The sequence below is a fragment of the Cebidichthys violaceus genome, unplaced genomic scaffold (assembly GCF_023349555.1).
Source record: "Cebidichthys violaceus isolate CVI_PGR_0920_01 unplaced genomic scaffold, fCebVio1.0.p SCAF_25, whole genome shotgun sequence".
In the NCBI taxonomy this organism is placed as follows: domain Eukaryota; kingdom Metazoa; phylum Chordata; class Actinopteri; order Perciformes; family Stichaeidae; genus Cebidichthys; species Cebidichthys violaceus.
The window spans coordinates 4,380,114-4,406,575 of record NW_027176428.1 but is presented as its reverse complement, the minus strand read 5'-3'; the positions used below and the strand labels follow the sequence as shown (position 1 = coordinate 4,406,575).

Sequence of the window (26,462 nt, the reverse complement as noted above, 5' to 3'; positions counted from 1 at the left end):
TATACAGATCCAAGTGCACAAAAGGACATTGTATAAACAGCTTCTAAAGTCACTGCTAAAGTTTCATTGTGTCTTCTACTAAAAACTACTGCAGCACTTGTCCTGCTCAATATCAACTTCCTTGTTTCCACTATACAATATTAAGTAACAAGTATGCATCAAAAGTAAAGTAAATAATTAATTATAATTGTAACAATGTCAATAAAAATAGAGGATGAAGCCCGCCGTGTGGTTTGAAGCGTTCTGGGCAGACTGGTATTAACCGCAAACATGAGTCCTGGCTCTGGAGTTGGGCATTACATCAGGAAAGGGAATTCAGTGAGTAACAGAAGTGAAACCAAAGCATGAGCTCTGTCCAAACCCACAGAGTGGAAATGACTGAATGCCCTGCCAAGGCAGGCTTGGCTACTTCCAAGAGACTGTGGCATCTATTGCCTGGACTCACTTCCAGACTGGCGGGCTCTTTGAAACTTGTACTTTCAAAAACGTTCCATAAAAATGGTTAAAGGGAAGTGTGACTTTTTCCATATTGCAGAAATTATGGACTTGGACGTAAAGGAAGGTACCTTTTAAGAGCAATTTGTATATGATTTCCTTTTTAAATACTATTGTGAGTAGCTTGGTAATGTCTGTGATGCAGAAAAATGTGGCTTTGTGGCTACAGTGTTTAATTTTCTTCATTGCATTTTTTTTTTAAAGTTACTATTGTGATTTTCTACATTTTATGGAGACAATTTGTGTCTTTTTATAATATATGTGAAATACTCTCGGAAAACTTGTTCTGCTGGCTCATTTGCTTTCATTTAATCAAGGAATTCCATTTGTATTATGTATTCCAGCATATATTACATCCATATTACATATTACATTCTCAGGTATATCAATGCCTCATCTGACAATTGTGCTAGTAATGGAACTATATAGCAAATGTAAATTAATATTTGACCTTAGAAATTTCAGTCTGACTGTTAGCATGTTGGGTTTAGTTTATTGTAAAAACAAAATAGTTGTAGTGCAAATAAAAACACAGATAAAAGGCCAAAACATTCATCATCACTGCAAATGTTCTGTATTTCAAATAAAAAGCCATACAGGTGTTACATATCTCGATTCCAGTAAAATATTACTTTATACAAAATTGTTATTCAAAAGAAGGACAGAGTGAATTTGTTTTATTTTCAAGGAAATAAGTAAGACACATACATATGTTGTGATTAGGTTTGATAAATCTGCACAAAAGGCAACTTTGGGACATAAAAGATGGTATTATGGCGTTTACTGCCTTTGTGACACAATTCTTTAGAGACCTCCACAAGATTGTATCAAATTGCTCTGGGATCAGGATGGTGCCTGCTTAAACAAGTCTGAGCATTTCACCAGGATGATTTAGCCACATTCATTGACTACTGTAATGTTTAGTTTATTTATGTTATAAATAGCATGTAAGCACCAACTCAAAGACCGCAGCTCTATGAACCTTTGCATGAGCTATGAAACTAGACTGATTTATAGTGCACTATGCAAAGCCATGCTGGTTCAAAATGTATCACCGTTTCAGTACAGTACATTTACAGACATTTTTCTGACCTATTGTTTTAGTGGTGAGATTAAAAAACAACAACATGTATTTACAGAGTGGTAATGGATTACAGTAACAGCTGGTATAAAAGGATGTCTGTTTAACGCTGACACCAACAGACGGCTTTTCTTGGGTTGCCTCCAAATCTGTAGAAAAAAAGAGAAACATAACTTTTCCTTTCCACAGCAGAACAGTTTATAATTAATATACACATAACATTTAAGTTTTCAAAAAGTAGTCGTATTATATACAAGTTTAAGAAAGATGGGTACTGTATAATTGCGCTACACTCACCTTGTAGCGTATCACAGGTCAAACCTCAGTGGATTTTCCAACACTAGTGTTCAGGACCTTAGACATTCATAAAAACATTATTAATTTAATATTAATAACAACAGATTAATCAATGGCATAATAAAACTCTAAAGAAATAGAATTTTCAGTGTAAGGAGTTTAAGGAGGGCAGAGATAGTTTTTTGAGTGAGTGATTTACTTTATTTAATGTTTTTAACCACATGAACAATTAACAAATCACTGGTTATGAGCTTTGTACTGCACCTTGCCACAGAGCAGATCCTTGGCCTGGTGTTGTGGTGTGGTCTTTGGCTTGGGCGCAACTGGTGGTTGTTTTTTTTCTGGGGATCCTGCCAGAGCATTTGTTTTGTGGAAGACTGCAGAGTCTTCAGTCCCGGCAGCAACCGCTGCCTCCTTAACAGTGATCATGGAGGCAGAGACCAAGGAGGTGTCCTCCACCTCTCCTCCAATAGCAGAGTGGTAGCTGTGACTGGAACTGCTGAAGCCACTCACACTCTCTCCTGACGACTCCGAGCTGTCCACTGGAACAAAAAGAGGACTTGATTATACACATGATCAATGGATGGATGAATGGATGAGCGATTCCAATCTAAAATGTATTAAATGGAAAGCCAAGGTTCAAACACTGTGTTAGCAATCAAAGTCCTTTCTGACATGTCCTTGGACGCATTTAAAAATAATTGACCCTGACCCTGTTGAAGTGGAATAAAACTGAAAAAAAGACTCGAAACACGATGTCCAGCAGCCTCAGTGAAGCTGTTCAGGGGCCATTAATAACACACTGTCAGAGCAATGAGAGGTTCCTGGGTGTACCATTGCATCTAATCTCCCAGTCCATTTGCAATAAATCATAAGCCACATGTAGGTCATATATGATAGTTTTACACACTCAACTCACACAATAAGTTGTGACTCCCACTCTCGTGGTCCAGGTCGTCCTCTTCCAGAGCTCCAGGAGGTGATACGTATCCTCCAAGGCCCGCACCAACCCCCCTCCGCTTTGGCCCACACATGTATCCCACAGGGGACAGGGAACCTCTTCCAGAGAAAGAGGAGGAAGACGAACTACATCCTGAACCAACAGATTTTGGCCGATCCCCAGGAAGTCTGTCCTGTGAATCACTTTGTCCTATAAAGGACAGCACCCTGTTTTCTGCACAGACCAGGAGAAAATAATTCTTATGAGAGGGAGCATGACAACCCAAAGAGTGCTAGAAAGATATCACAATGTCTTCCGACTAAAGTTAATATAATCATCAACTAAACATGTTTTACTGGCAGTGTTTGTTCACCTCTTCCCATCAGTACATAGTTGACGGCTCTGTCATTGATAGCTGCATCACTGGGCTTGATGTCCATGAAGGGCTTGTTTCCAATACCCATGAACACTCTCTCCTGCATACGGACCTCTTAAAAAACATGTGAAATCATACTTTAAAAATATTTTATATTTAAGAAATTACATTTTTGTACAAAAGATTGTTGTCTCTATATTGCATCATGTCTGCTGGTTTTTATTTTTCATTACAGACAGTAATCCAAAAATGAGGACTATTACTGTTCATCCCATTATTACCATATTGAGCCAAATATATTAATATCTTTACACATTGGCACAACAAATGTTATTATATCATGAACAAACCAGGCTCTGCTGTATTCATTTGCCACTATCACATTAACCTGATACATGCCAGTGTGTTTATGCATTTTTGTGCATTTGTTGGCACCTCTGTTGTGTATTGCCTGCTCCCACAGGATCCGCTCCAGGTCCTTGGTCCAGGCATCCTTCACCTCCCGGCTGACTGCTTGAAGTGTGTACGTGTCCTGGGTTTTCCTCTTCCTGAACCAGATCTCAAAACACAGCCCACTGTCACCGCTGTTTTGGGTCATGCCCACATCTGATGTCTAAATGTAAACAATGACAAACCGATTATGTAAGACAGTAGTTCAAAATATGGCAATCAGTTTGGCAAGACTTCCAATATTATTGTAATTGGACTTTTGGAGTGTTATGCAGTGTTTTAGAAGGGAAAGGAAAGGACATAGTAAAATTAATGTTGTGTAAGTGTTGGAGAAAGAATGAATCTCATAAGCAGGGGCAGACCGACCATCTGGAGTACAGAGAATTTTCACAAATGAGGCCAAAGCAACAGTGCCACTATAAATATATATATATATATATATATATATATATATATATATATACATATATATATTTTCACTCTAATGTGTGGCATGGGGCCAAAAGTGATTCGAAAATTCTTCCCAAATTGTGACTTATAATAGAAACCAAATTTTATGTGTAAATGATAATACTTATTGAGTGATTTATGAAAGTAATTATCATTTTCATCATGTGTATGTGTAAGTTGTAATTCTGTACGTGATCCGTGTGAAAGAGGAAATGGGAGCACCACTGAGGCCTTCTTTTTCTGTTATTGTATAATTATTGCTTATTTTACTGGTATTTCTTGAACACATTTTACATTCAATTACATGTGAATTTGGGTGTGAAGCAATATGTGTACCTTGAACGACTGTTTGTAGATATATGTTTCATTTCCTACGTCCGTCTTCCTGGTTTTGCTAAAGAGAATGAGCTCTTGGAAGAGGAATATGTGGCGTAAACATTTTTTCTTCCTGAATGTTACCAAGAACTCATCCTGGCGTATCAGCTGCCCCTGCTCCTTCAGATTTACCTGCAGAACGAGATTCTGGGGGTCATATATTGTAGTCAGCAATAATGCACCAGAAAAAAATAAAGTACTTATTGTAACTGTTCAGTTTAGAAATATAATATTCAAGCAGCCTTAGCTGCTAAATAAACATTAAGTCAAATAAACCTACAGACTGAACACTGAGTATATTGGCAGATTCAGAATAATTACTCACACAATTGCAGTGAACCATCAATACAAAACGGTATGAACTTTCCTATTATTTCTGACTTTCCTATTATTTCTAATAGAGATCATAAAGTTCATAAGTTAACCAACAAAAATGAATGAATCCAACTCCATTCCCTCTATCTCTGCTCCCCAACTAATGGAGCTCCAGACCATCATCCCCCACACAACACCTCCCTTTACATTCCATGGAAAAGACGATAAAACTATTATCCTTTCCCTGTACTCTTTTCATCCATCTCATTCCTTCCATCCCAGATTACTCATGATTGACCGACGGCATCGCACAAATCAAAATCACAATGATGAATGGTTTCATCACTCCTCCTCACTCTACGTGCATCATTCTTAATGGCTGTAGTCCTGCCTGTACCTGTTTCTCTACTGTGCTTTCCACATTACAGTAGAGTTTCCAATTATGTTGCTCAACGCTGAATGAGAGAGTGATAAGTCATTCTCATCACAGTATAGTACACACTATATCTGTACAGTATACCTGTATACGTATGTACCGTATATAAGACATGGAAATCCAACGTTCTAATAATGTTGCTTGATATTATCAAGAAACAAACTGTCTTACGTCACAGTGGTGGATGGCGTCCATGGCCAGCAGGTTGTTGCCGTGGTGGAGCTGGAAGTGGATGACCTCCAGGGCAGCCTTAACCTCGGTCATCTCTCTGGTTTGTCCGGGGCCACACTCCCTCATCATATCCTGCAGCAGCAGACTGTACTTACTGATCCGTTGCACGGGCTTCAGCAGGTACGACCACAGGTCCATCTTATCGCCCAGCTTCAGCTGCTTTTGCTGGAGTGTGAGGAGAGGACGGCTAAAGCTATCAGGATAACGTCAAAGCTGAGTTGGAGAACACGCTAACATTAAGTGGATGGGAAGACGTCCATCAAGACTAAAACAATGTATAGAGATGTACTGCACATTTTAATTTAGTCTTTTCTTTTTATTAGCCATACTAGGCTTTAGGGTGTCACTGTGAGTGTGTTATCATGCTAATGTTAGGGTTAGTTGAAAGCACTGCTCTGCCTACATACAGCCAAGTTGTTCGCAGAGACTATGATCTTGCTAAAATACACCATTTATTCTCCCTCTTGTTTAGGAAAATCTATTATGTGGTTTTGAGATGAGAAAATAAGAGAAGAAAGAGCAACAGGACATTGGCAGCGGTTCTCACCTTGAAGAAAGCCTGTCCATGATTGATGAGAAGAGTATCAGACTGCGGTTTGTTCTTGCTGTAAAGGGCATACAAAGCAAAGCTCTCTCTCTAAAATAAAAGGAAGAAATAAACCATTAGTCACTAAAAATGCAGACTAAGCAGTGTACCATAGAAGTTCACAGCTGTGTGAGCTATGTACTCCTTATTTCCAATGAATGTGTTCAATGGTATCAACACGAAAGCAGTTGATTCCATGGAAGCTGATGACACATTAGTCCACAGCTGGGACTCATCTAGCAGGGCCTTTGTTGCTTAATCATCCATATTTTAGTTCAAAGGAGGAAATTACTCCTTGACATTATGCAGACTCACATCAGCCCAACCTTGGTTGCATCATGGAAACAACAATTACTCAGGTGCACTTCACGGACTCTCAAAGTTAATACTTTTGTACTTTTTTGTCATTAATACTCGTGGCACCTACATGTCGTAGGAAACAGCGTCCCACTCTGACGGGTTCATTCACGCAGCTCTCCAACTCATTCAGGAAATGATGATGGTGGAAGTCGTGAAGTTTTTCTAAGTTGCCGAAGACGCTCCCCCTCTGGCCCCTGAGGTCCTGAGGAACGTCAGGCCTCTCCAGCTCGGAGAAGTAGTGCTCTCGAACGTAACCCAGAGCCTTCACGTACTCCCTCTCTGTGGACAGCAGCTCCTCCATGATCATCCGCAGTTTCCTGTTCCACACAAAATGAAAATGTGAAATTTATTTAAAGCACATAACTTAACCTAGATGAGTTTGGGATCATACTCAGTTTTACATTAGTTATTTGAGGGTATGTCAGTGTTGTTTAACTGGAGAACAATTGTGTCATTCATGAAAATAACTTATGTAATTTGCTGTAATGTTATGGACACCATCTCACTTTGCTTTAGATTACAGCTAAAGGAGAGAGGTATTACTTACAAAACATTGCTGCCATTGTTTTCTGTTGGTGTGAGTAATGTCTCTGGGGTCCTTAAATCTTTAAGGCCTTGGGTGGAGACTGTGCATCCTCCACCCTCCTCTTCATTGCTGTTTCTTTCTGACTCGCAGCTCAAGTTTCCTGACCGTAAACTCTCGTTATGGGAAATGGGCAAATTTTGGACGGGCTGCAGATTTTGTTCCAGTGGCTGTGTTTTGCTCTGACAGTGTTTGTTTCTTACATTCAAAGGTGAAAAGCCAGAGATGATAGTCAAACGAGAGCATACACGAGAGCCCTCGCTCAGGGACCGACCCAAAGGTTGGTGCAATGGAAAATCGGTGCCCCCTTCAACTGAGTGTGTGCTCCTCAGATCTGCCTCACTGTGGTGCTCTCTTGGCCTCTGCTTGGTTTCTGGATAGCAGTCAATGTTTTGTGGAAAATAATTTGTAATTTTCTCAGTTTTAACTGCTGCTTCAGATAATTCCTGCACTTGAGATTCTCCTTTCAAGTCAGGTTTTAAAAGATGGTTAAAGCATGCCGCAGTGGTGCTTTCTCCTTCACTTTTTGAGATATTGACTGCCTCTTTCTGAGAGGTCGGCTGCAGGGTCAGGGAGCATTCATCCTCCCCCACCTCACTCCTTTTCTCCTCCTCCATTCCTCCATCTTCCCCCTGAGGGTTTGCAGCTGTGATCTGCTGGATCTGGTTCTTATCTACTCCTTTCTCTTTCTTTTGCATCTCCTTCAAACGCTGCCCAACTTCTTGGCACTGGACCCAGGCAGCATTCCACACTCTCATCACCCCCGAGGCCCCTGATCCCACGGCACAGGCCTTAGCTTTCAGAGCCTGGAAGTGTGGGGTGGAGAATTCGCCACCTAATCTTTCTTCATACATCTGGAGTGTTCTCAGGGTCTGAGCTGGGTAACACCCCTGCTCTACCTGCTCCAAAAAATGACTGCATTCCTTGGCAAGGGCAGACGCCTAGAGAGAAAGGGAATTTTAAATTTGAAGGTCAACACAAATCAGTTAGAAATATGTTGACAAAGGGCAAGTAAAGAAAGAAATAGAGTTACATTAGAAATGTCAGATTGATGAAATTCACGGAGCAGTGACAAAACACAAACCTGTTCACAGAAGCGGTGCACATGCACCAGTGTGTCCAGTTCTTTGTGCCTTTGTTCTGCCCGCAACATAAAGTCATCCATATTGGATTTGAAGGTGCTGACCAGAGTACGAAAAACATCTGTTGCAGGACTGGGATCACTTGTGCCAACAACTGCCTTTGCCTCCATCACTAGGCTCAAGGCGCACTGTTGTTTGTCCTGGAACAAATGATAAGATGTCATGTGGAACTTATCATTTCCTTCCTTGTCCTATGCAAGTCTCTAATCTACTATTCACTGTTAACAGTATAGTAATCTTAAATATTTTTCAACTCAAAATCAAAGAAAACTAAAGAGACACACAGGCAGTCAGATAAGGTAGCTTGTCTTATTTTGTTATATGACTTCATTGTTATACCTTAGTCTGAGCGAGAAACACATCAAAGTGCTGCAAGGCCTTTTCAGTGCACACAAGGGTATCGTCTGTTGTGTAAGAGTCCTTCAGTCTCTGTTCGCCTTCTGCATTAAACCACATCCCAGCCTGCAAAGCGTAATTTAGAACTGAATGTCATACAAGGGTCTTACTTTTGAGATACAGCCACAATAATGAAAATGTTCGAAAGGAGACAAACTTCTTTCTTCCTGTGGAAAAAAAACATGTTAATGAATTTCAGCTGTTTCAACACATAATGTAGATTTTAAAGTTGTGTTGTATTACCGTGCTAACTTTGCCCTCCATCTCTCTGAGCCTGAAGAGGAACTCGAGGTGCTGCAGTGACTCATTTGATCTCATCACCAGAATGTGGAGCTTCTCCTCCACCTGGTTGTACAGACTTGTCACTGACTCCAGAGCATCTCTGCAAGAACAGAGTTAACAAAGTCACCCAGGCAAATCATAAACCACTTGAATTACATTGTAAGGTAGCATTAGTAACTTCCTTATGGGTGTAAATGCACCATTGTTAAGTTGGCGATACATGACATTATGATTTTACTACACGTAACTACACATACCCACTTGCTTGTTGTTTGGATAAATTGTGGTGCAATACTGCTAATTATAAAAAAGATCAATATAAATAGTGTGTGTATATTATAATAATCTGTAACTATTTAGGCATAAAAATATACATGATTAAATCAATATTTAAACTATTTTTTCAAGCCCCTGCACACCCATAGTCCACTCACACAGGTGTTTTCACTTATGATGCCAATTAGAGCTGTTCTCAGAACAGTTTGGGCGTGTACAAACTGCACTTGATGGACATCTCCCTTTCCCATCTGTTGGTTTTGTTGTACTTGTTAGGGTTGGATACCTTCGGCTAATACTCTTAGTTCGTACATATTACATAGTCATGTGACAGCATGTAATACCCAGCATAAATCCACCCAACTACTACCTAATTAGAGATGGTGGTGGTGAGGAAAGTTAGATACTGAATGTGTTTAGTTTAAGATAACACAATTAATCATGGTAGATGCAAGAAAATACAGTTGAAATGCTATTTAAACGCTGAGCAATGTTGCTGTGATGTATGCCTTACAGTGTGCGGACTGGGACAAGAATGAGAACATAAGTAGATTTAGATATTATCTGATACCTGTAGTCCTCAGACTGTGGAAATCTGAACTCCTCTCTCCTCATTCTGGCCAGAATGGCCCCTCCTTCTCTTTGCAGAGTAACCAGTCGAGTGTCTTCCAGCACCTCTTTCATTGAGGCCTTCTGGTCCTGAATGCATTGCTGCACTTCCTGTAGCAGTCACAGCAAAAGCAAAGTCAACATGTCTGCCCTGCTTCAGAATGTGCGGCGCACCAAACACATAACGTCACACCGTGAACATGTATATTCTACCTCGGCGGAGTCTATCTTCTTGCTGCCATCCACTTTCTTGATGGCCTTCTGCAACAAGCTGTCTGCCCCTCGCAGCTCAAACAAGAAGGAAACCAGTCTCTGAAATGAATTAAAGTTAAGACTTAGTGGGAGTTCAACAATGATACATCGTAATGAACCCAAGAGCTTTCAGTCGAAGAAACACTACATTTCTGCCATCTGCTGCCTACAGAGAGCACAACAGGCAGCGGCAAGCCGAGACTGGAACAGCTACTGTACATAACAAACTTTAGTTGCATCCCTCTGACCTGCATGTCAGAGGGACATGTGCAAAAAGTTAGAGAAAATACATGCAGACTCTGAGTCTGTAATAAAGTTTGGATTTGATTTCACATCCACATATCATCTGCAGCCAAATGATGCCCACATATTCCTATTACATTCTGCTGTATATTTTGTATGACTGTTATTGTCATATAATAAACTTTACTGATCGATGTTGCATGACCAGCATAACATATCTTCAGTCAGTAATTTATACCATAATTAATCTATGTAATTATTCATTTAGATAGGACTTTGCACTTTGTATGTGTGACCTCCTCCTCCCTCCACTCAAAGTTAAATGTGGCATTAAAGAAAACAGAGATAAAGAATGCTTGGTGTGGGTGTGTGGGTAATGAGTCATCCCCAGTGGGTGAACTGTGGTTGAGCAGCAGTCTCCTCTGAATCTACGGGAAACTCCACTGTTTATCAAAGTCATTGTGGGATGTGAGTGAATATTCAGTACCTGATGGAACTGCAGCCAGTCGGTATGACTGTAAGTAAAGGTCCCTCCCAGGTCAGAGGTCAGCTGGGAAGCTTCGACTGTCTTGTTTAGGGCTTTCATAGAAGTCACCATATCCATCTTATAGACAAACACAAAGACAAGGTTAGGCAGGAAGGACAAGTACCACTCATCTCTAGCGCAAATCAAGGGAACAAAGGAAAATATGGAAACTGATTTAATTTCTGACCTGTAACCCCGGCTGTTTTTCAGGTCGAGGACAAGTGTCTTTATCCACCAGCATCACGATACTGTGGACAGCATGGAGAGCTTGCTCCTGTAGCAGATAGTCAGTGAGTCAGTAATAAATAAGATGCAATAGTTCCTCTGATCATTTAGATATGAGATGGCTGATCATCACAGTAAAACAACAAGTGTACTCTATCACTGACCTTCTTTCACAATTGACAAGAATTTGTGCAATAGTCCTACAGTTTGTGTTGCTGTGTCTTTGACAAAAATAGAGATTGGGCCTCCCGGTGCATTTCTTTACTGCTAGCAAATCAGAAACTTGCAGAAACTTGAAATTAACTTGTCTTACTCAGTGTTTGTGTATTGCATATTCAGACATACAATGGCAAATCCATTAGTTTTCTAATCTGCGAATCAAGGAATTTGACATCTGATGACTAGATGTGTAAAGGTTTAGTGGGTGAGTGCATGCATTGTTGATTCTGACTTGAGCATGCAGGTTTGTTGTTTTAACCTGGGCCATCAGCAGAGCTTTGTAGAGGTGAAGTGAAGGAGACTTCTTCCTGGCATTGATGACCAAAGTCATTCCCAGCTCTCGAACTTCTTTCCTACAAAAACATTGGATCATGTTAGGGCACATTCAAACATTATGACCTCATCACAGTGGTCTTTATTTGATAAGAGGCTTTTAGGCTTATCTACTTTTTCCACTTCTCAAATCTCTATTTATCTTTTTATCTCTCTCTGACACACACACACACACACACACACACACACACACACACACACACTCTTCTTCACACATACTATTCCACACGTTGACACTTTAACACACCCATCTTAATGGCCTCTTCTTGGGTTACAGCTGTGTGAGCCTACAGAAGACATGGCTGCTAATTCTAGCAAGGCGCTGCATACCAGACAATTGGCAGCCAGCCTGGCCAGTGACTGTTGTGGTGTGTCCCTTTAGTGGGGACAGAGGAAGGCCAAGCTATCTAGTAGAATGGCTTTTTGAACTTCAAAGACTCCGTCAAACTCGGTGTAAACAAAAAGCACCTTTAAAGTGATCACTAGTAAACCTGTCAGCGGGAGTATTGACACTGCTTTGGCAGAGGGTCAGCACAGGTCAATGTTACTGCCAGCTAATCTTACAGTACTACATATAACTCAGAACTATTCAGAGATACTGCCTAAAATATAGTGTTTTCTTAGTTGTAAAACAGACGCTATACAAAGGGTTGACTCATAAGGGAGAGTCTGGATGTAAGAGCATGCATCATATTGTTCAAAGTCTGCAGTGGACACTTGAGATATTAATATGGTATCTGTTGCCCTCTTGTGGTCAGACCTTTTATTACATGCCATTATACATTGGAGCTTCCCAATAAGCTAACAACTACAGCTTTTCTCTGCTGAGCAACTGAGGAGCTAACCATCCAATATTGGCCCTCTCAATTACAATTTTGGAGCAGAGATATCTAATAGTCATTGTTTTCAGTACCTTGGTATGGAGTGTAAGTAGAGCAGTAGTTCACAGACGCTCTGCACTGACACTAGGGTGGATGTCCACTCCTTTCTGCCACCATGGACCTCAACGACTGCCCTGCCCGTCTTGTCCCTGCTGCCTAAGGGTAGGGCAAAAAAAAAGGTTAGGGATGAATCATCTGTTTTTTCAAAAAGGTGCAAAGAGTGATTGTAAGTATGTGAGAGTGAGAGTAGAGAAGAACATGATTTTGAAAGTGACTTTTTGAGATACAGAAGAAATCATTTGAGTGAATGCTCAGACATCCAGTACCTGGCAAACAAATAATGCCCAGTTCAAGCATCCCACCGATGCCTCTGTAACCTGATTCCTCGGTTTGTGGAGGCTGTGGAGAGTCAGAACTTGCAGATAGAAGTTGAACTTGTGCAGGAGATGGCTTTTCTATCTTTGAGTTATGGAGTTTAGAGTCTGGTCCATCTGCGGTGGAGGGAGTTTCACTCCTACTTGACTGGGAGTCTGCATGACATTACACACAAACATAATTATATTCCCACAAAAAAGCATAGAAAAACATATAAATTATACTAAAGTACAAAGTATATTGCAAGAACAAGTGTGTGTATTTTGTTTCTCATAACTTTTTTAAACATTTGTATTTAATCCATCACACTCAGACAATATTTCTTATTGTATAAACTATCAACTTTTGTCAACTTTCTATTCTGTCCAGCAACCTTTTCCCTTTTATACTAACAGTAATTATTCTGTGCTTCATTCATAAATATAAACAGTCCTCTTTCAACATGGATCCAGCTGCACAGCTGTGTACAGACAGCCTTTAAACATTGGACATGGTCTCAGTAACAAAACACTGCAGTGGCCTGGCTACTAAGCCTGGCTTTGATTTCAGACATCCTAATTGGCTTCTCCTTAGGGCCAACAAAGCCTCGCCTGTGTTCTCTCTCTTTGCTGATTTAATAGTCTATGACAAGCATGTCTCCAGTCAAGATCTCAACATGCCCCTCAGAGGGCATGAGGGTGCATGCCAGTGGGTGCAGGGGACACAGAAACCTCCTTCTTGCATGTCATGCTGTCTCTCTGCATTAGAGGAATGCTCTGCTCTTTCTTTTTGGGTTCAGGCTCTCCCTTTCATTGGGGTGCAGCATGCTATTTCCGTTCACTCCCCTCGGTAATGGGAATAACGTGAATGTAGCCGAAACACCCAGCAGTGGGAGAAGACCGTACTCTAGCCCGATCTTTGACCTTTAAACCTTCTTTGTGAAGAGCCTTTATGATCTCAGTGGAGCACATTCCCTCAAGCACGCGAGGTCACGGTCGAGTTTCAATCAGTCTGTTTGGTGTGAATGTGCAGTGGCCCTTCAAGCATTGAGCAACAGATCATAACAGAAGGCTTTGTGTGCAGAAATAACAAAGTACAAACTTTGTGCGTGGAGATTAAAAAAAAAAAAGAGGGGAGAAAAGATAATGAAAGTAGTCTGAACGTTCAGCCTTACTCGCTCACCTTTTTTAGGGGACTTCAGTCTTTCCAGCTTTAAAGTCACCTGATCCAACAGATCAGCTTTCTTACACTGCATTATGCTGGTGATTGTTTCAGGGCAGATATCACTGTGGCTCCTGTTGTTGACTTTATAGAGAAGTGGACTCCCTTTAGAAGTCTCTGACACAGTGGACAGAGACCTAACTTTGACTTTGTGTTTCCCTGATGGCTTCACAACCTCCACCTTCTGAGGTGGTTTAATGTCGCCATCTGATCCTGGATGCACACCAGCATTTTGTCCTGATTGGTGGGAAATAAGTTTCATCTGAACCTTGTGACTCTGGCTCAAACCAGGCGTTGATTTCAAAATCATCGGTGATTCCTTCATGAGGTTTTCTGATTCAGAACTCGTAGGAAGGTCTTTGAAGCTTTCCGGTGCTGCTTCACAGCAGTGTCTGTATTGGCAGAGCTCGTTTCTTATCACAGGTTTATTACAGTGGTTACAAAAGTTTCCAAGTTTGTCTCTTTGAGCTTCAAATGCACCCTTGGCTCTTAACTCTCCGTCCTCACAAAGGGCGACCTCCTGCAAGGCAGCCAGGAGGTCTACACTGGCCCTCTCAAAAGCGACTGGGTTTCTCAGGGCCGCCACATACGAGTCTCTGTACCTACACTTCAAATCTTGATCAGTGGGCTCATGCTCCAGACTTCTCTGACTGCATGGTGTACAAGGCTCCTCTGCAAACTGAAGGGTGCGTCCACAGGGAACACTAGTCCCAAGTGGTACCGGTGGCGGTGGTCTGACAGGTTTGAACAAAACTGAATTAGGTGGATGTGAATGGCTGCTTCTCGGTTTATCCACAAACTCCTTGCCTTTGGCAATATCCACCAGGTCAACATAATCACCCTCAATCTCCCGATAGTTACGACTGTCCCAGGTATTAGGAGAAACCCAACCAACAGGTTTGATTAAAGGTCTGGAACATGATCTGGAGGTTCGTCTTTCATGATCCATTTTGACAAGTTTAGAGGAGCAGTCCACAGATCTCAAAGATGCTGGCATCCTGTCTTTTGCAGGACCTAAAATGGCTTCCATCGGCAGGGTGGAGGAGTTAAAACGGGAGGGAACTGAGATCTGTTTTGGCTCGGGAGGAGCTTCCCGATAAGTAGGCATGATCTTGGGCTTGTTTAAAAACTCTGGGATGGCAATTTTAGCCCAGGGCAACTTGATTACTCCTTGATCTGTGCAAAGCAAGCAGCGTGACAGAGGTGTCCCTTGGCGCCCTTCATTAATGTCCTGAAGCCATTCCTCAGTGAAGATGCAAGGGTAGGAAGTCTCAGGGACGGGTGTCTCCTCCACTTCTCGACAACCCTCCTCCAGAAGACTTTTGAGGACAACACGAGCCGCTTGGTCCCCGAAAGGCTCCACCTGTAGATAGAAGTCTCCAGGACGCAGCAGCAAAGGGTTCACAGGTGCTAACTGGATGACGGTTTTGTCATGGAGACACAGAGGCCAGCCCTCACAGCGGAAAACCACATCAGAGTATCCAGCCTAGAAAAAAAAAGTTTTCAGTGTCATTTTAGTTACATTTGCTCTACTTTCTCAATGTTTCATTGATGCATTTGTTTCTGATTTCTATAGAGTTTCCTATTTAACAATCTTAAATAAGTAATCTGTAAACTTTTATCCGAAGATACTGTTAAATTAGATTTATTACCAGTATAATTTGAAACATGTATGATTTCAGGGATATTTAAAACAGCACATGAGTATTGAGCTTCATTATAAGAACAATGTCAAATTTAATAATTTAAAAAATAAAATATTGATATGAAAAAAAGTTAAAGTATTGCATGTCACTCTCATTATTCTTTGTCTAAGTCCTATTTGGGGGATAATAATGCTTGTCTTGGAAGGACATAATTTTGGGGCATGTGAAAAGTAAACAGGAAGTTATGGCGTCAGCACGGAGTTAGTGAGATTAGCTGTGAGCTACTACTTGGGCCCCCTTTCTTCTTCTTTTTGCCTATATTTGATTACATTTAGCAAGTTGTCACCATTAAAGGTATGCCGAATAAGCTATAAGTTGTTGTTTTTTTGCAATTTGCCCTTAAATGTACAGACAATTATCACTGGATTACTTTGATGCTGAAGAAAACTTAAAAGTGTGATGATTCTAAGGGAAGTTCTGCAGCGTTTTATGGGATTTGTTAGCGAATATGCACGTTTATTTGCGATGGACATGAGAGATAGTGATCCCTCGAAAGCGTAAGTCACACTTAATCTACATATAATTGTATCATGATTCATGACTGTGTGTTTTATTATTGCACCATATTAGCGAATAGGAAAAACAGCGCGAGTTCAGATGTATCCACCGAGATATATTTAATACTCACACATGCTGCCTGTTGGACACTCTCCAGCAGGTGTTTGGAGGGGATGAGGAAGTCCAGCAGACACTGTAACGCATCGCCGTGGTAACGTTCCTCAATGGTGCGAAACAGCTGGCTGAGTACGATGGGTGCTGTGGCATCGAAAGGTGGGAAGAGGGCCGAGAGGGCACCCTGGATGGACGAGTCGAGAGATTCTGGATTCTGGAGGACAAGAAGAGGTGCCGGTCAGTGACATGAGGTTTGTGTAATAACATTGTTCTGTATAAAGACTGTGGGACGCTGCCTTAAGTTTTGTCCAGTAGCCATCTCAAAAATACAAGCCTCAACAAAACATGAAAAATAGACTATACATCAAAGGAAAGTACATTCGTTGATGATACAGTTTTACAAACTGTTCCTTTCTGAGAAAGAAATTATTTTTATTTGTATTATTATTTTGCATGCTTAGCAGAACATCAATGTCAGTGCATGAATAAAGGAGTGGTGTTATCTGCACATTATTCTGAAATGAGAATTGTATTGACCTGTCAACCAAAGCACATGAATCATAAAACATTTAATTCAGGCCCAATAAATCATCCATTACAGACTCGTCTCATATAATTAAAAAAGCTGCCCTCAAATGGAACTCCTGGCATTTCACTTATTAAATACTAGTAAATGTTGTTTCAATCTTAATACAATGGCCTTTTTCATGTCATATACAGTTTGGGTCAAATGCATATAAAAATTAGTACCCTTGGTGTGTAATATGGAGTACTAATTTCAAAAGTAGATGTCTATTCTAACACTGGTACATTTGAAGAAGGTCGACATAGCAAAGATATGCCAAGACCAAATGCTCTGCAAATGCAAAATGTCAGGACAAATATTTTTTCTTGGCCTTTTACCCTGGCTGTGCTTGTTTGGAATCCCTCAAGGAGTTTTGGGCTTTAAAGTTAGGAAGAAAAAAAAAAGAAAAAGTGTTATGACGGTAAATTATCATCACCGTCACAGAGGGGTATTTTGGTTGAGCCTAATAAAAGTTTCTCAACTTATCTGGAGATGATTAAGTCTGTGCTGCATGATTTCAACTTGTTTCATGACTGGCCAGGATTTGCTTCATTTAAACTGGTGTGTTTGTGGAAGACCAGCAGGCCTAAGAAATGCACAGTCCTGTCAAAAATGCACATAAAGAAGCAACAGTGTGAATTAATAACACCAAGAAGCACACTTGGTGTTTGTGTTTACTGCATGTACAAATACTGCATTGGATAAGCTGCTTGTAGCAAGTGTGCCATGGGTGACATCCAACATAACACACAAAACAAACGTTTCAGATGAAAAGAAGCCATCTGTAAAGCATTTTTGGTGAACCGACCTGGCCGCATGAATTTGAGGTGGTGATGTTTTGAGACGTGATGGCTGTCAACATAGATTAGTAAAACAGCCAACCATTTAATGCAATGCTAAGCACTGTGAATACTGTACTTTTGATTTGATCATGCAATATAGTAATTACTTCTGGGCCTTGCCTGTCAGTTGGCTGTAAATTGTCATATGAATCAAACAATTATTTTACAGTAATATGCCGTAGCTCTTTGAACAAAGCGCACAGATAAACTTGCCTTGCTTTGCCTTGAATTTAGCATGAAGTGGACATGAATATCTGTACAAAACCTCATGGCAATACATTAAATAGTTGTCACTAAAAAACAAAAATGTGAACTTTCTAGGCATCAGTCTATATCATAAATGTTTTTCACATGTGTTTAATACAACTTTTACAGTCTTGTCTGGTTTGATTGGAGTTTATAGCACTTCTTTGGTATTATGATTTGCTTTCTCATTTAGCACCTGTAGAGAGCATTGAAATGTATAGTTTTGTTCTTTCATCCAGTACAGTCAAATAAATGTCTCTTTGTAATGAAAAGAATTGAAAATAAGGACTTGACGCTCACTCTGGATCAGGACAGGTCTTAGCCCCTAACCACAGCAGGCGTGCTATTCATACAATCAGTTCTCAGTACCCTGCTGTGTCAATCTCCCAGCCCCACAAAGGACTCCGTTTTTAGCCCCCCTCCTCATTTAGCTTGATGGCCAGACCGAGACCAGAGACCAGGCCAGGGTAAACACAAGTGCAGCAGCTTCAAAGACCTCACACTGGTTAGCACTGGGACTGTGCATGTGCAGTGGATGCTTATGCGAGCACCTTGGACAGTCTTGAAACATCAGGGAACAGAGATCATAAAGTTGTTTCATGTTTCACCGAATAATTCAGTAAATCATTCAACTTTGTGTGACTCAACTTAGTGTTGCATTCCCTGTTCGCTAAATCCTTGGTATTGTGCAGTTAGATTTGTTGTTCAAATGAAGTGTGCAGCATTACATGTGGGCTGTTCGGTGTAAATCAATGTCAATATTTGACCACTTACAGTAAGCTAAGTCCTTGTATCTCTTGTAGACATTTCATGTCCTCAGTAGAGAAGAATGCTTCCTTTTTTTCTGATTGTGCACATCTGTCACAATAGATTAGGAAATGGAGAACAGAATACCTTCGAGGCTGGCTCTTGAAGGGTAATACATCACAGCTGTTTTAGAATGACTGCAGCCATTCAACTTTGGGTTCTACTATTTTTCTCAAAGCTAAAGATAAACCAGAGGTCATACTGTACCTCATACAACACAGCTCTGTGAAGTCACTGTAGAGGGCTCGGACATTAAATTTCCCTTTGTGTACATTTTATTTTAATAAATGGAGTTTGGCTGATATAGACTTTTAAGATTTCATTGAGGATTCCAACAAATTATTAGAGCGGGTCCACTCTTCTGTAGCCTGGTCTTTAATCCATCCGTCACTGAAATCCAAACCTAAACGAAAATACGAGTGACTTATTATCACAACATTATTTCAAAATCATTTGAGATTAAACCTCTTTTTGTTAACACTCTGAAATGACAAACACTTCTGCCTGGATAAACTTCTTCTTAAAACAAAAAAAGTCTCTCTCTCTGTGGGTGGTTTGGCTAGCGATATATTCCTATGAGTGAGATCTTGAGATTTTACAAAGCATTGCTCAGCTTGGACCCAGTTCAATCCGGTTAGCCAGCCAGTCAAATGAACCGAGGGTGGGGAGGGTAATGCCGGTGTTGTGAGTTCTTCTGTATCTCATTACATTTGACAAACCAGCCTGAACTGTGAAAGATTCAGCAGGAATTATTCTGAGACAAAGCAGAGTAGGAGCTGTTGTTTTGGTATCTGAATGCATTAGTTGAATCACAGTCATAATTATAATAATAGAAAACTAAACTGGTTAAAACAGTTGGCCACATACTTGCACAATTCAGTGAGCAAGCAATTTTGGATCCGAAAAAGAACATATCAGGAACTTTATAAACTTTATTCACAACCTCTCTGGACGATACCTTGACACTGTGAATGGCAAACATGCAAATAGCCAGCATCTGCTGCTGTTACGTTAAAAATAAACATTGAAAACTCAGTTACTTTATCTTCTTTAGTCCTCATGATGTAGTTTTCTCTCATTCTTTGTGTTGTACGGATCATTATTGACTCACATGACCTTTCCTTTCTCAAGATGTGTTTGTGACCTCCCAATGTCACAGCTCTCCCAATTTATAGTAGTCAGGGCTAGTCAGTGGAGGTGAAGTAGTTGTGCACATTACAAGAAAGAGTGATGTCAAGGTGTACCCTCTGTAAATGCCAGTCATACACCTGAGGTTCTGAGACGTATGCTGCAGTTTCCTGGTCTTTCCATGCAGTCTCATTTTGGCTGAACACACCCATAGTAATGTATATATCTGCTGTGTTATCTGCACCCTAGCCATTCCTTTTGTGTTTTTAACAGCTCCTCCCATTACAAAAACCCCTGGTTAACAGCGATTTGTTCAGTCCTGAGTAAGCACCCAGACAAAATCAGTTCCCTACATCCTTATGATAACACAATTCTTCACTGTATATCAGTGCACAGTGTCTAGCTCTGGTTTCCTTACGTTGACAGAAACAGAGTTGCTACTTCTTTTTGCAAAGTATTTTTACTCCCACAATCAGCCAGCAAGCAACGTTCAATCAAGCTTAAATCCCGAACCTTTATCTTGGCCTGCAGAGACAGTGGGGTTTGATCGATGTCCAGCTGACGACCACATTCCACCACCGCCTCCTCTACACATTCAGCACAAGGGGATTCCCTCTCTGCCCATTATTGTCCAGTGCAGCCTGTGATTTAACTCTTAAGAGCTTCAGTCTCCAACAAAGATCATTGTTTGACCTAAATTGGCATGCTAGTGTGGACAACAGGCTTCTCTTTTTGTCTTATCCACCCTTCAGGCCCCCTGGGAGTTTTTGCAGTGTTGAGTATTAAGCACATAATTACAGGTTTCCTCCATATTGCCTTGGGCTTTGGCCAAAGAAAGTCAGGACCCAGGTCTGAGCCACAGTGTAAACAAGCTGTCAATGTGTGTAATGCACAATGTGTATCTGTGTCATCAGCCACAAAGGCTCAAAAGGTTAGAGTAGGTAAGATGACCAGAATGTGATTTTAAAGAAGATTAACTTCAACTAAATGGAAAACGGCTCCTGATGAAACAAGCTGGAAGAATTTGTTGATGTCTCTGTCTTGACTGGTCATCACATTTGTGTTTAAATCCTCATACTAAATTGACTGTCTCTGAACCTCAGGGCTAAACCCAAAACATAAGCAGAACTGAGAGTTGAATCAAGACCTGGCAGTGAATCCTGAAGACTGCCTGAATTCTGCATAAACAGACATGCAGATATGTCCAAGAGTCTCAGATGACACACCACCAACTCAGCCATAATGCCAGCCATGAACTCAGCCAATCACAGCGTGGGCACAAAGGGCTGATGGGTTAGCAGCTGGTTGCATGCTCAAAAAAGATGGGAAGTGGGAAGATGCTGACTCTTGGAGCAATCAGTCATATGGTAATCAAAACATGTATCCAGTATCTCTCAGTGATTCCCTATCTTTCTCCTCCTTAAACATTCGGTATCTCCTATTTAGCGGTGAGACAGTGCTGTCTTTGTGTGTGATCCACTCTTGTTAAACTCAGCAGAGGGGCACTCCGTTCAGCTAAGCCATCTTAAATCCTTGGAACCAGTAAAAAAATGCCTGTTTAAGACAAAACCTTTACATCATTTCTTAGAGCTGCCAGGAGTAAACATGGTGTGCGTGTTCGCTATCAGACCTTTAAAATGGCATAGTTCCTATTGTTTATTTATTTTGTAGTTTTGAAGAACTCAAGCTGTTTGTATGTTTGTAAAGTGAAGAGGCCGCATAATAGTGTGTCTGGTTTGTGGTCTGACCTGTTTTTTCTCATCACATGACATCCAAGAATTTAAAACCGGATGAGCTGAGATGTGATTTCACAAGCGACTCATTAATCCACCCTGAAACTGTAAATGATGCACAAAGACTGTTAGACTTCTACCATGTAACTTAGACGACTCAACACTGCTGATAATATCTGTCTTTATCATCTTGTAGTACGATTAACCAAGTGTGTCTGAATCTGACATAAATCACTGCTGTCATCTCTTTTGAAATCGAGAACTGACTCACAGCCACATTTAGATCAGTGCTCTGAAACAATGCCTGCATCTGTTTTGGGTGCACTTAACAACAAAAAAACTGATTATATCCTTTCTGTCATGCCAGGTCAGCATATTTTTAAAAACTGCTACAGGATCAGACAGGTGTATAGTTGCCCAATGTCTGATGAAGTGATTGGCAAAGAAGTGCAGCTGTGTGTGTGTAATAGCGACAGGAAAAATACAAAACTGGCAAATTGGAAGTATTCCCCAAAAGATTAAAAGTTTCCCATGTACATTTAAAAAACAAAAACTGACATGTAACAACTGAAAATTTCACATGTTGGCCTTTTTTTTCTCCTCTGGAATGTCCATGACTGATTCATAATGAACCGCTCCCATTAAGCATGACAAAACATATTTCCCAAAGCTTGCATTCTGGCAAACTCTCAGGAAATACAATCCAGAGACTGCAACACACCGTAATAGCTCACATTGTTCATCTCAACATGTTAAAACAGCCAAGAAATTAGAACGGGTTAATAATACAAGTAAAGGACGGCCTTGTAAAATCCATTAAGCCCTAACACAAGGGATTTGTTAGTTGATCAGCATGTGAGTGTGTTTATAAGGAGTGTACTAAACACTGACATCTGTTGCTCTTCGTCCTTGAGCTTTGCAAACAACCGAGCACAGCAGTCTACATGGCATATGAACTCAAGGTCTTATCCTTCAGTAAATGTTGCCTCTTCACAAAGCAAGTCGCCTCAGATTTGCCTAACAGTTTGAAGTTGTTCAGCTGGTTTTGAGTTTAAGCAAGCAAAAACTTGAGACTGATGTGTCATGATAACTGAACCAGCTATAACACAACTGTTATCTTCCTAAAAATGCAACCAGAGGAGCAACAACAATAGTGACTTTGAAACACAGTCTGGGAAGGAAATGACATCGCGGCAGTGACTGTTTCTAGAGACAATGCATGCTGAAAATTGCCTCATAGCCAACCGATAGCTGCACCGACATTTTTCCCCAAACACTCGCCAGCAGCTCTGTTTTGAAAATACATTGCACAGCCTCTCTTGAGATTGACCCACTATTGTGATACAGAGATAATAAACACACTGAAAAATATGGTTCACAGCTCCGATACAACTCTCAGAAACTCGGCTCGTTGATTGAAGCAAGATTTAAATAACTCGACTCAAATAGCTCCACAGGACAGATGTTTGTAATTATACATATTTTCTCTATAAATCACATCGGTTTAATTTTTAGAATTTCCCTGTTGAAATTTGGCAAAATCACAGAGTGAAGCAGTGGGCAGGAATTAGAATCTGTCTGCCAAAGGGAGCACAGAAGATAGTATTGTAAAGATACTTGTTACAGGCAGGGGATGGAGCTACTGATGGCTGTTGCGAGAGACAGAGAGCATCTGTGATCCTTTAAAGCTAGGCCAGTACGTATGAAAATCTGGATACCCTACCACAGCATGTCCACAGTGTTTCTGACAGTTAATAGATTAAGGTATACGCATGCATACTCTAAGCTAAGGGGTTGAAAAGATGCACTGTGACGGATGAGCATATCTGACTAATGATGTGAAGCAGGTACTGTATGTGTTAATCTGTGAGAGTCTGAGACTGTTCATGTTGATAATCAAGAGACTTAAAGCAGCTACAAGAAATATTGTTCTGTCAACAATGGGTCAAATGAATACATGTGTGTGAAAGATGGTTGCCACAAACTCAGAGAATTAGCCCCCGACTGCAGTTTTCCTCGACTCTACTGAGCGTTTCAGCTCATTGTTTTGGTTTCACGCTCACAACATGACATTAGCATTTCTAGATGCAGCTAGCATGTAGTTTATTAGCAAAAAGCTCAACCAAATACCAAACTGCAGACAGGCAAAGTTAGCAACAAGCTTGTGAACACAGTGGAGAATTTAGCAGCTAATATTGGCTGATATTTTTATCCAAGGGGTTAGTGAAGAACAAGAACAGTGAATACGGGACTTACATTCATCAGGTGGACACAAACACCAGATGAATGCTAATATTACTCTGCGTCTGCTGGATGTGTAGGCAACTGCTTGCCCCAAAACCAATTAATGCAGGTTTAAAAAGATCATCTCCTTGTTATGAATTCAGAAAATCAATCTAAAATACGTGTTTTGTCTTGTGAAGGCTAAATCCGCCATCGTTGACTTGCTCTTAATTAAATAGCCTTTGCTAATGAGAGATTTACCATTTCGAGTGAATCACAGAAAAACCTGCTGAGCTCAAACTAAACATGTTTTGGTACGACGAGAGAACATCCAAAACCCAGGAGCGACTACAGGCTTTGATGATTTGCATTAACTTTGAATATACTTTGAATTCTGCAACTGACACTTTTACTGCAAATACTATCCCTATGTTTACTGTACAATGAATGAAACGCATGCTGCAGTTGAAGAAAGTGCTTGACCTTGCTAGTGAATGAATGACTCTTGGCTGTCCTTGTCACACAGTTACTCCTGTAAAGGTAAATACAACTCACACCAACAAGCCAGGGCTCTGGGTTATGTATTACTGCTGAGTGTTTACCCAAGATTGAAGCTCCTGGTCACGCACGGTGCAGTAATCTAATAATTTAGACTTCACCGGCTCATGACTGGAAGTTGGAGGGTGGTCACGGAAGACAACATCAGTCATGCAATAAGTAAAACAAACTGAGGGGGCTGTAAAAGCTGGTCAAACAAGTGTCGCAGTGCATGTGAAGGGGGGACAAAGTACAGTGGTGGCCACAATGATCAGCCAAGTCCTGCTATCTTTAAAGCTATTATTTATCTGGCATACTTCGACAGATGTTAGGGGTCTGACTGCTTTTCATATAAAGACGAAAAAAATACACTGAATGAATAGAAAGCTGAGAGGAGAAGCAAAATATGCAACTTTGTGATCTTTATTGAACCCTAACTATCTGCATTTATTTGATAATTTGCGCAGCAGCAACATCCAGTTAATGCAATTTCAAAGCTGCCACATCTTCCAACAAACCCATCATCAAACATGTTTCCGTCTTGTGGCTCACTCTTTGTCATTAATTAGTTTCTGTTGTGACCGTAAAAAGCCCTGTGCTTTGAATTTATTAAAGTGCCCAACACTGAACTGGAGAATTGCATGATGTGCCCATGCAAAGCAGTCAAATAATTTATACTCCAAAAACACTCCCCACTCACTGAAGAATGCATCCCATCCGAATCAATTAAGTCCTAATCAAAGGACTTAAAGATGCAAAACAAGAGACAATGTGCCTCTCTCTGTCACTCTCTCTTTGTCAGTGTGCACACTCTTAGAAAGCTTGAGATGCCGTGGGCTGTTGATGTGAAACAGTCCCACCAACTGTGCTCAGGATAACAAAAAGGTTTGAAGAGTGCAGTTACATTAGCTTTGAGCTGCCTTTGTATGTCACAAAGATACGGTTTCATAAAAAGAGAATACTGTGCATCAATACTGTGCACAGTATCATGCAACTGAAAAAAACAACTGCTAAAGGCATATACAATGTATTAGTTCTAACACGTCAGGCTTCCAGACACACATGACTGGCAAGAGAGAGAAACAAAGTCACTCGTCCAAACTAGAGGCTCACACTCTGTTACTGGGTCAGTGGAGCACTTTAACTTTTAAAGCAGAAAGTAACAACCGACAAGAAGTACAACCAGGACTAAAACTTGTGTTGTTGTGATGTTACTTTACCATCTTTGCAGATGTTTCTCCTCTATAAGGCAAAAAGTTTTTTCATTTTAGGTCCTTATAATCCTCTCGAGACAGCCTCCCTGGGCTCTGTGCTGTGAGACCTGTGCATGTTTAGAGCATCAACAAGAAAAGTTGACTGAAGTACATCCACATGACAGTGAGTTGTCTTGATCGAAAAGTAACCAAAGTAATTTCCATTCTTCATAGACTCTCCACAAGTCTGAGTGTGTAGCACAGAGAGCAGCAAATTGTCAGGCTGCCTGTTGATCCTCTTGCTTCGCTTCTCTTTCGCTTCTCTGGCTACTTTGAGAGTTTAGAGGTGAGAGAGAGAGAGAGAGAGAGAGAGAGAGAGAGAAAGAAGGAGGGAGTTAGAGAGTTTCTGAGAGGGGGAGGAGAAAAGCTTTCCCTTTCAGAGGAAATCCCCCTCGAGGCTTTTCAGAGTTTCTTCGCTCTCTTTCTCAAACACCCCAGGCTTTATCACATAGCACACCCACAGTCACAATATGCCACAAATGGATACACAAAAACATGCCAGTTGCCACATAGACACTCACTGAGTGTGTGTGATGCTGTATGTAATGTAAGGAATGTAAACATTTCCACATCCTACTTTGTCATGAATGCAAACACACGGCCGCACACACACTCCTTTGCCTTGGCATCAGAGGTCAGAGCTGCTGAAATCCAGCCCCTTGTTTGTGGCCCCTTTCTTTCTATTTTAATCACTGTGAGCTTTTAAAAGGCTAAGTCAGTCTTTCTCCTCTCTCCTGTCCCTCCTAGACTTCCACTGTCTGCTCCAGGCTTTCTCATTTCCTCTCCTCAGCAATTGTCTTCCGGCAGACTGCCCAGTCTTTGACTCGTATCAAAGGGAGAGACGGTAGAGGGTGCTTCCCTGCAGAGGTCCGAGCT

At 40.9% G+C, this 26,462-nt stretch overlaps 1 protein-coding gene across 2 annotated transcripts; it reads right to left on the bottom strand.

Annotated features, from left to right (window-relative positions):
- Window positions 1-968: 968 nt before the first annotated feature.
- On the bottom strand, window positions 969-25,817 carry quo (quattro). Of its 2 annotated transcripts, none has more exons than XM_068720322.1 (24): window positions 25,554-25,817; window positions 16,269-16,466; window positions 13,896-15,420; window positions 12,686-12,889; window positions 12,392-12,515; window positions 11,378-11,498; window positions 10,889-10,975; window positions 10,663-10,779; window positions 9,894-9,992; window positions 9,643-9,791; window positions 8,757-8,895; window positions 8,457-8,579; window positions 8,060-8,257; window positions 6,940-7,916; window positions 6,460-6,709; window positions 5,994-6,083; window positions 5,387-5,611; window positions 4,426-4,596; window positions 3,625-3,802; window positions 3,187-3,303; window positions 2,793-3,047; window positions 2,138-2,415; window positions 1,874-1,930; window positions 969-1,725 (listed from the first exon to the last, which is right to left on the bottom strand). In XM_068720322.1, exons 1-23 carry the CDS (start codon window positions 25,554-25,556, stop codon window positions 1,892-1,894), a joined length of 5,667 nt encoding a protein of 1,888 aa, XP_068576423.1. In that variant the 5' UTR covers window positions 25,557-25,817; the 3' UTR covers window positions 969-1,725; window positions 1,874-1,891. The 2 variants fall into 2 exon arrangements, with proteins under 2 accessions (XP_068576423.1, XP_068576424.1); XM_068720323.1 differs by having other exon boundaries at window positions 11,405-11,498.
- Window positions 25,818-26,462: the final 645 nt, after the last annotated feature.

What these genes read in the sequence shown, in the direction of transcription:
- quo (XM_068720322.1), bottom strand. An exon ending in TACTTACACTCCATACCAAG is followed by an intron (nt 11,499 to 12,391) that starts GTACTGAAAACA and finishes ATGTTTTTGTAG; the next exon opens with GAAAGAAGTTCGAGAGCTGG. An exon ending in TGTTTCTCGCTCAGACTAAG is followed by an intron (nt 8,258 to 8,456) that starts GTATAACAATGA and finishes CATTTGTTCCAG; the next exon opens with GACAAACAACAGTGCGCCTT.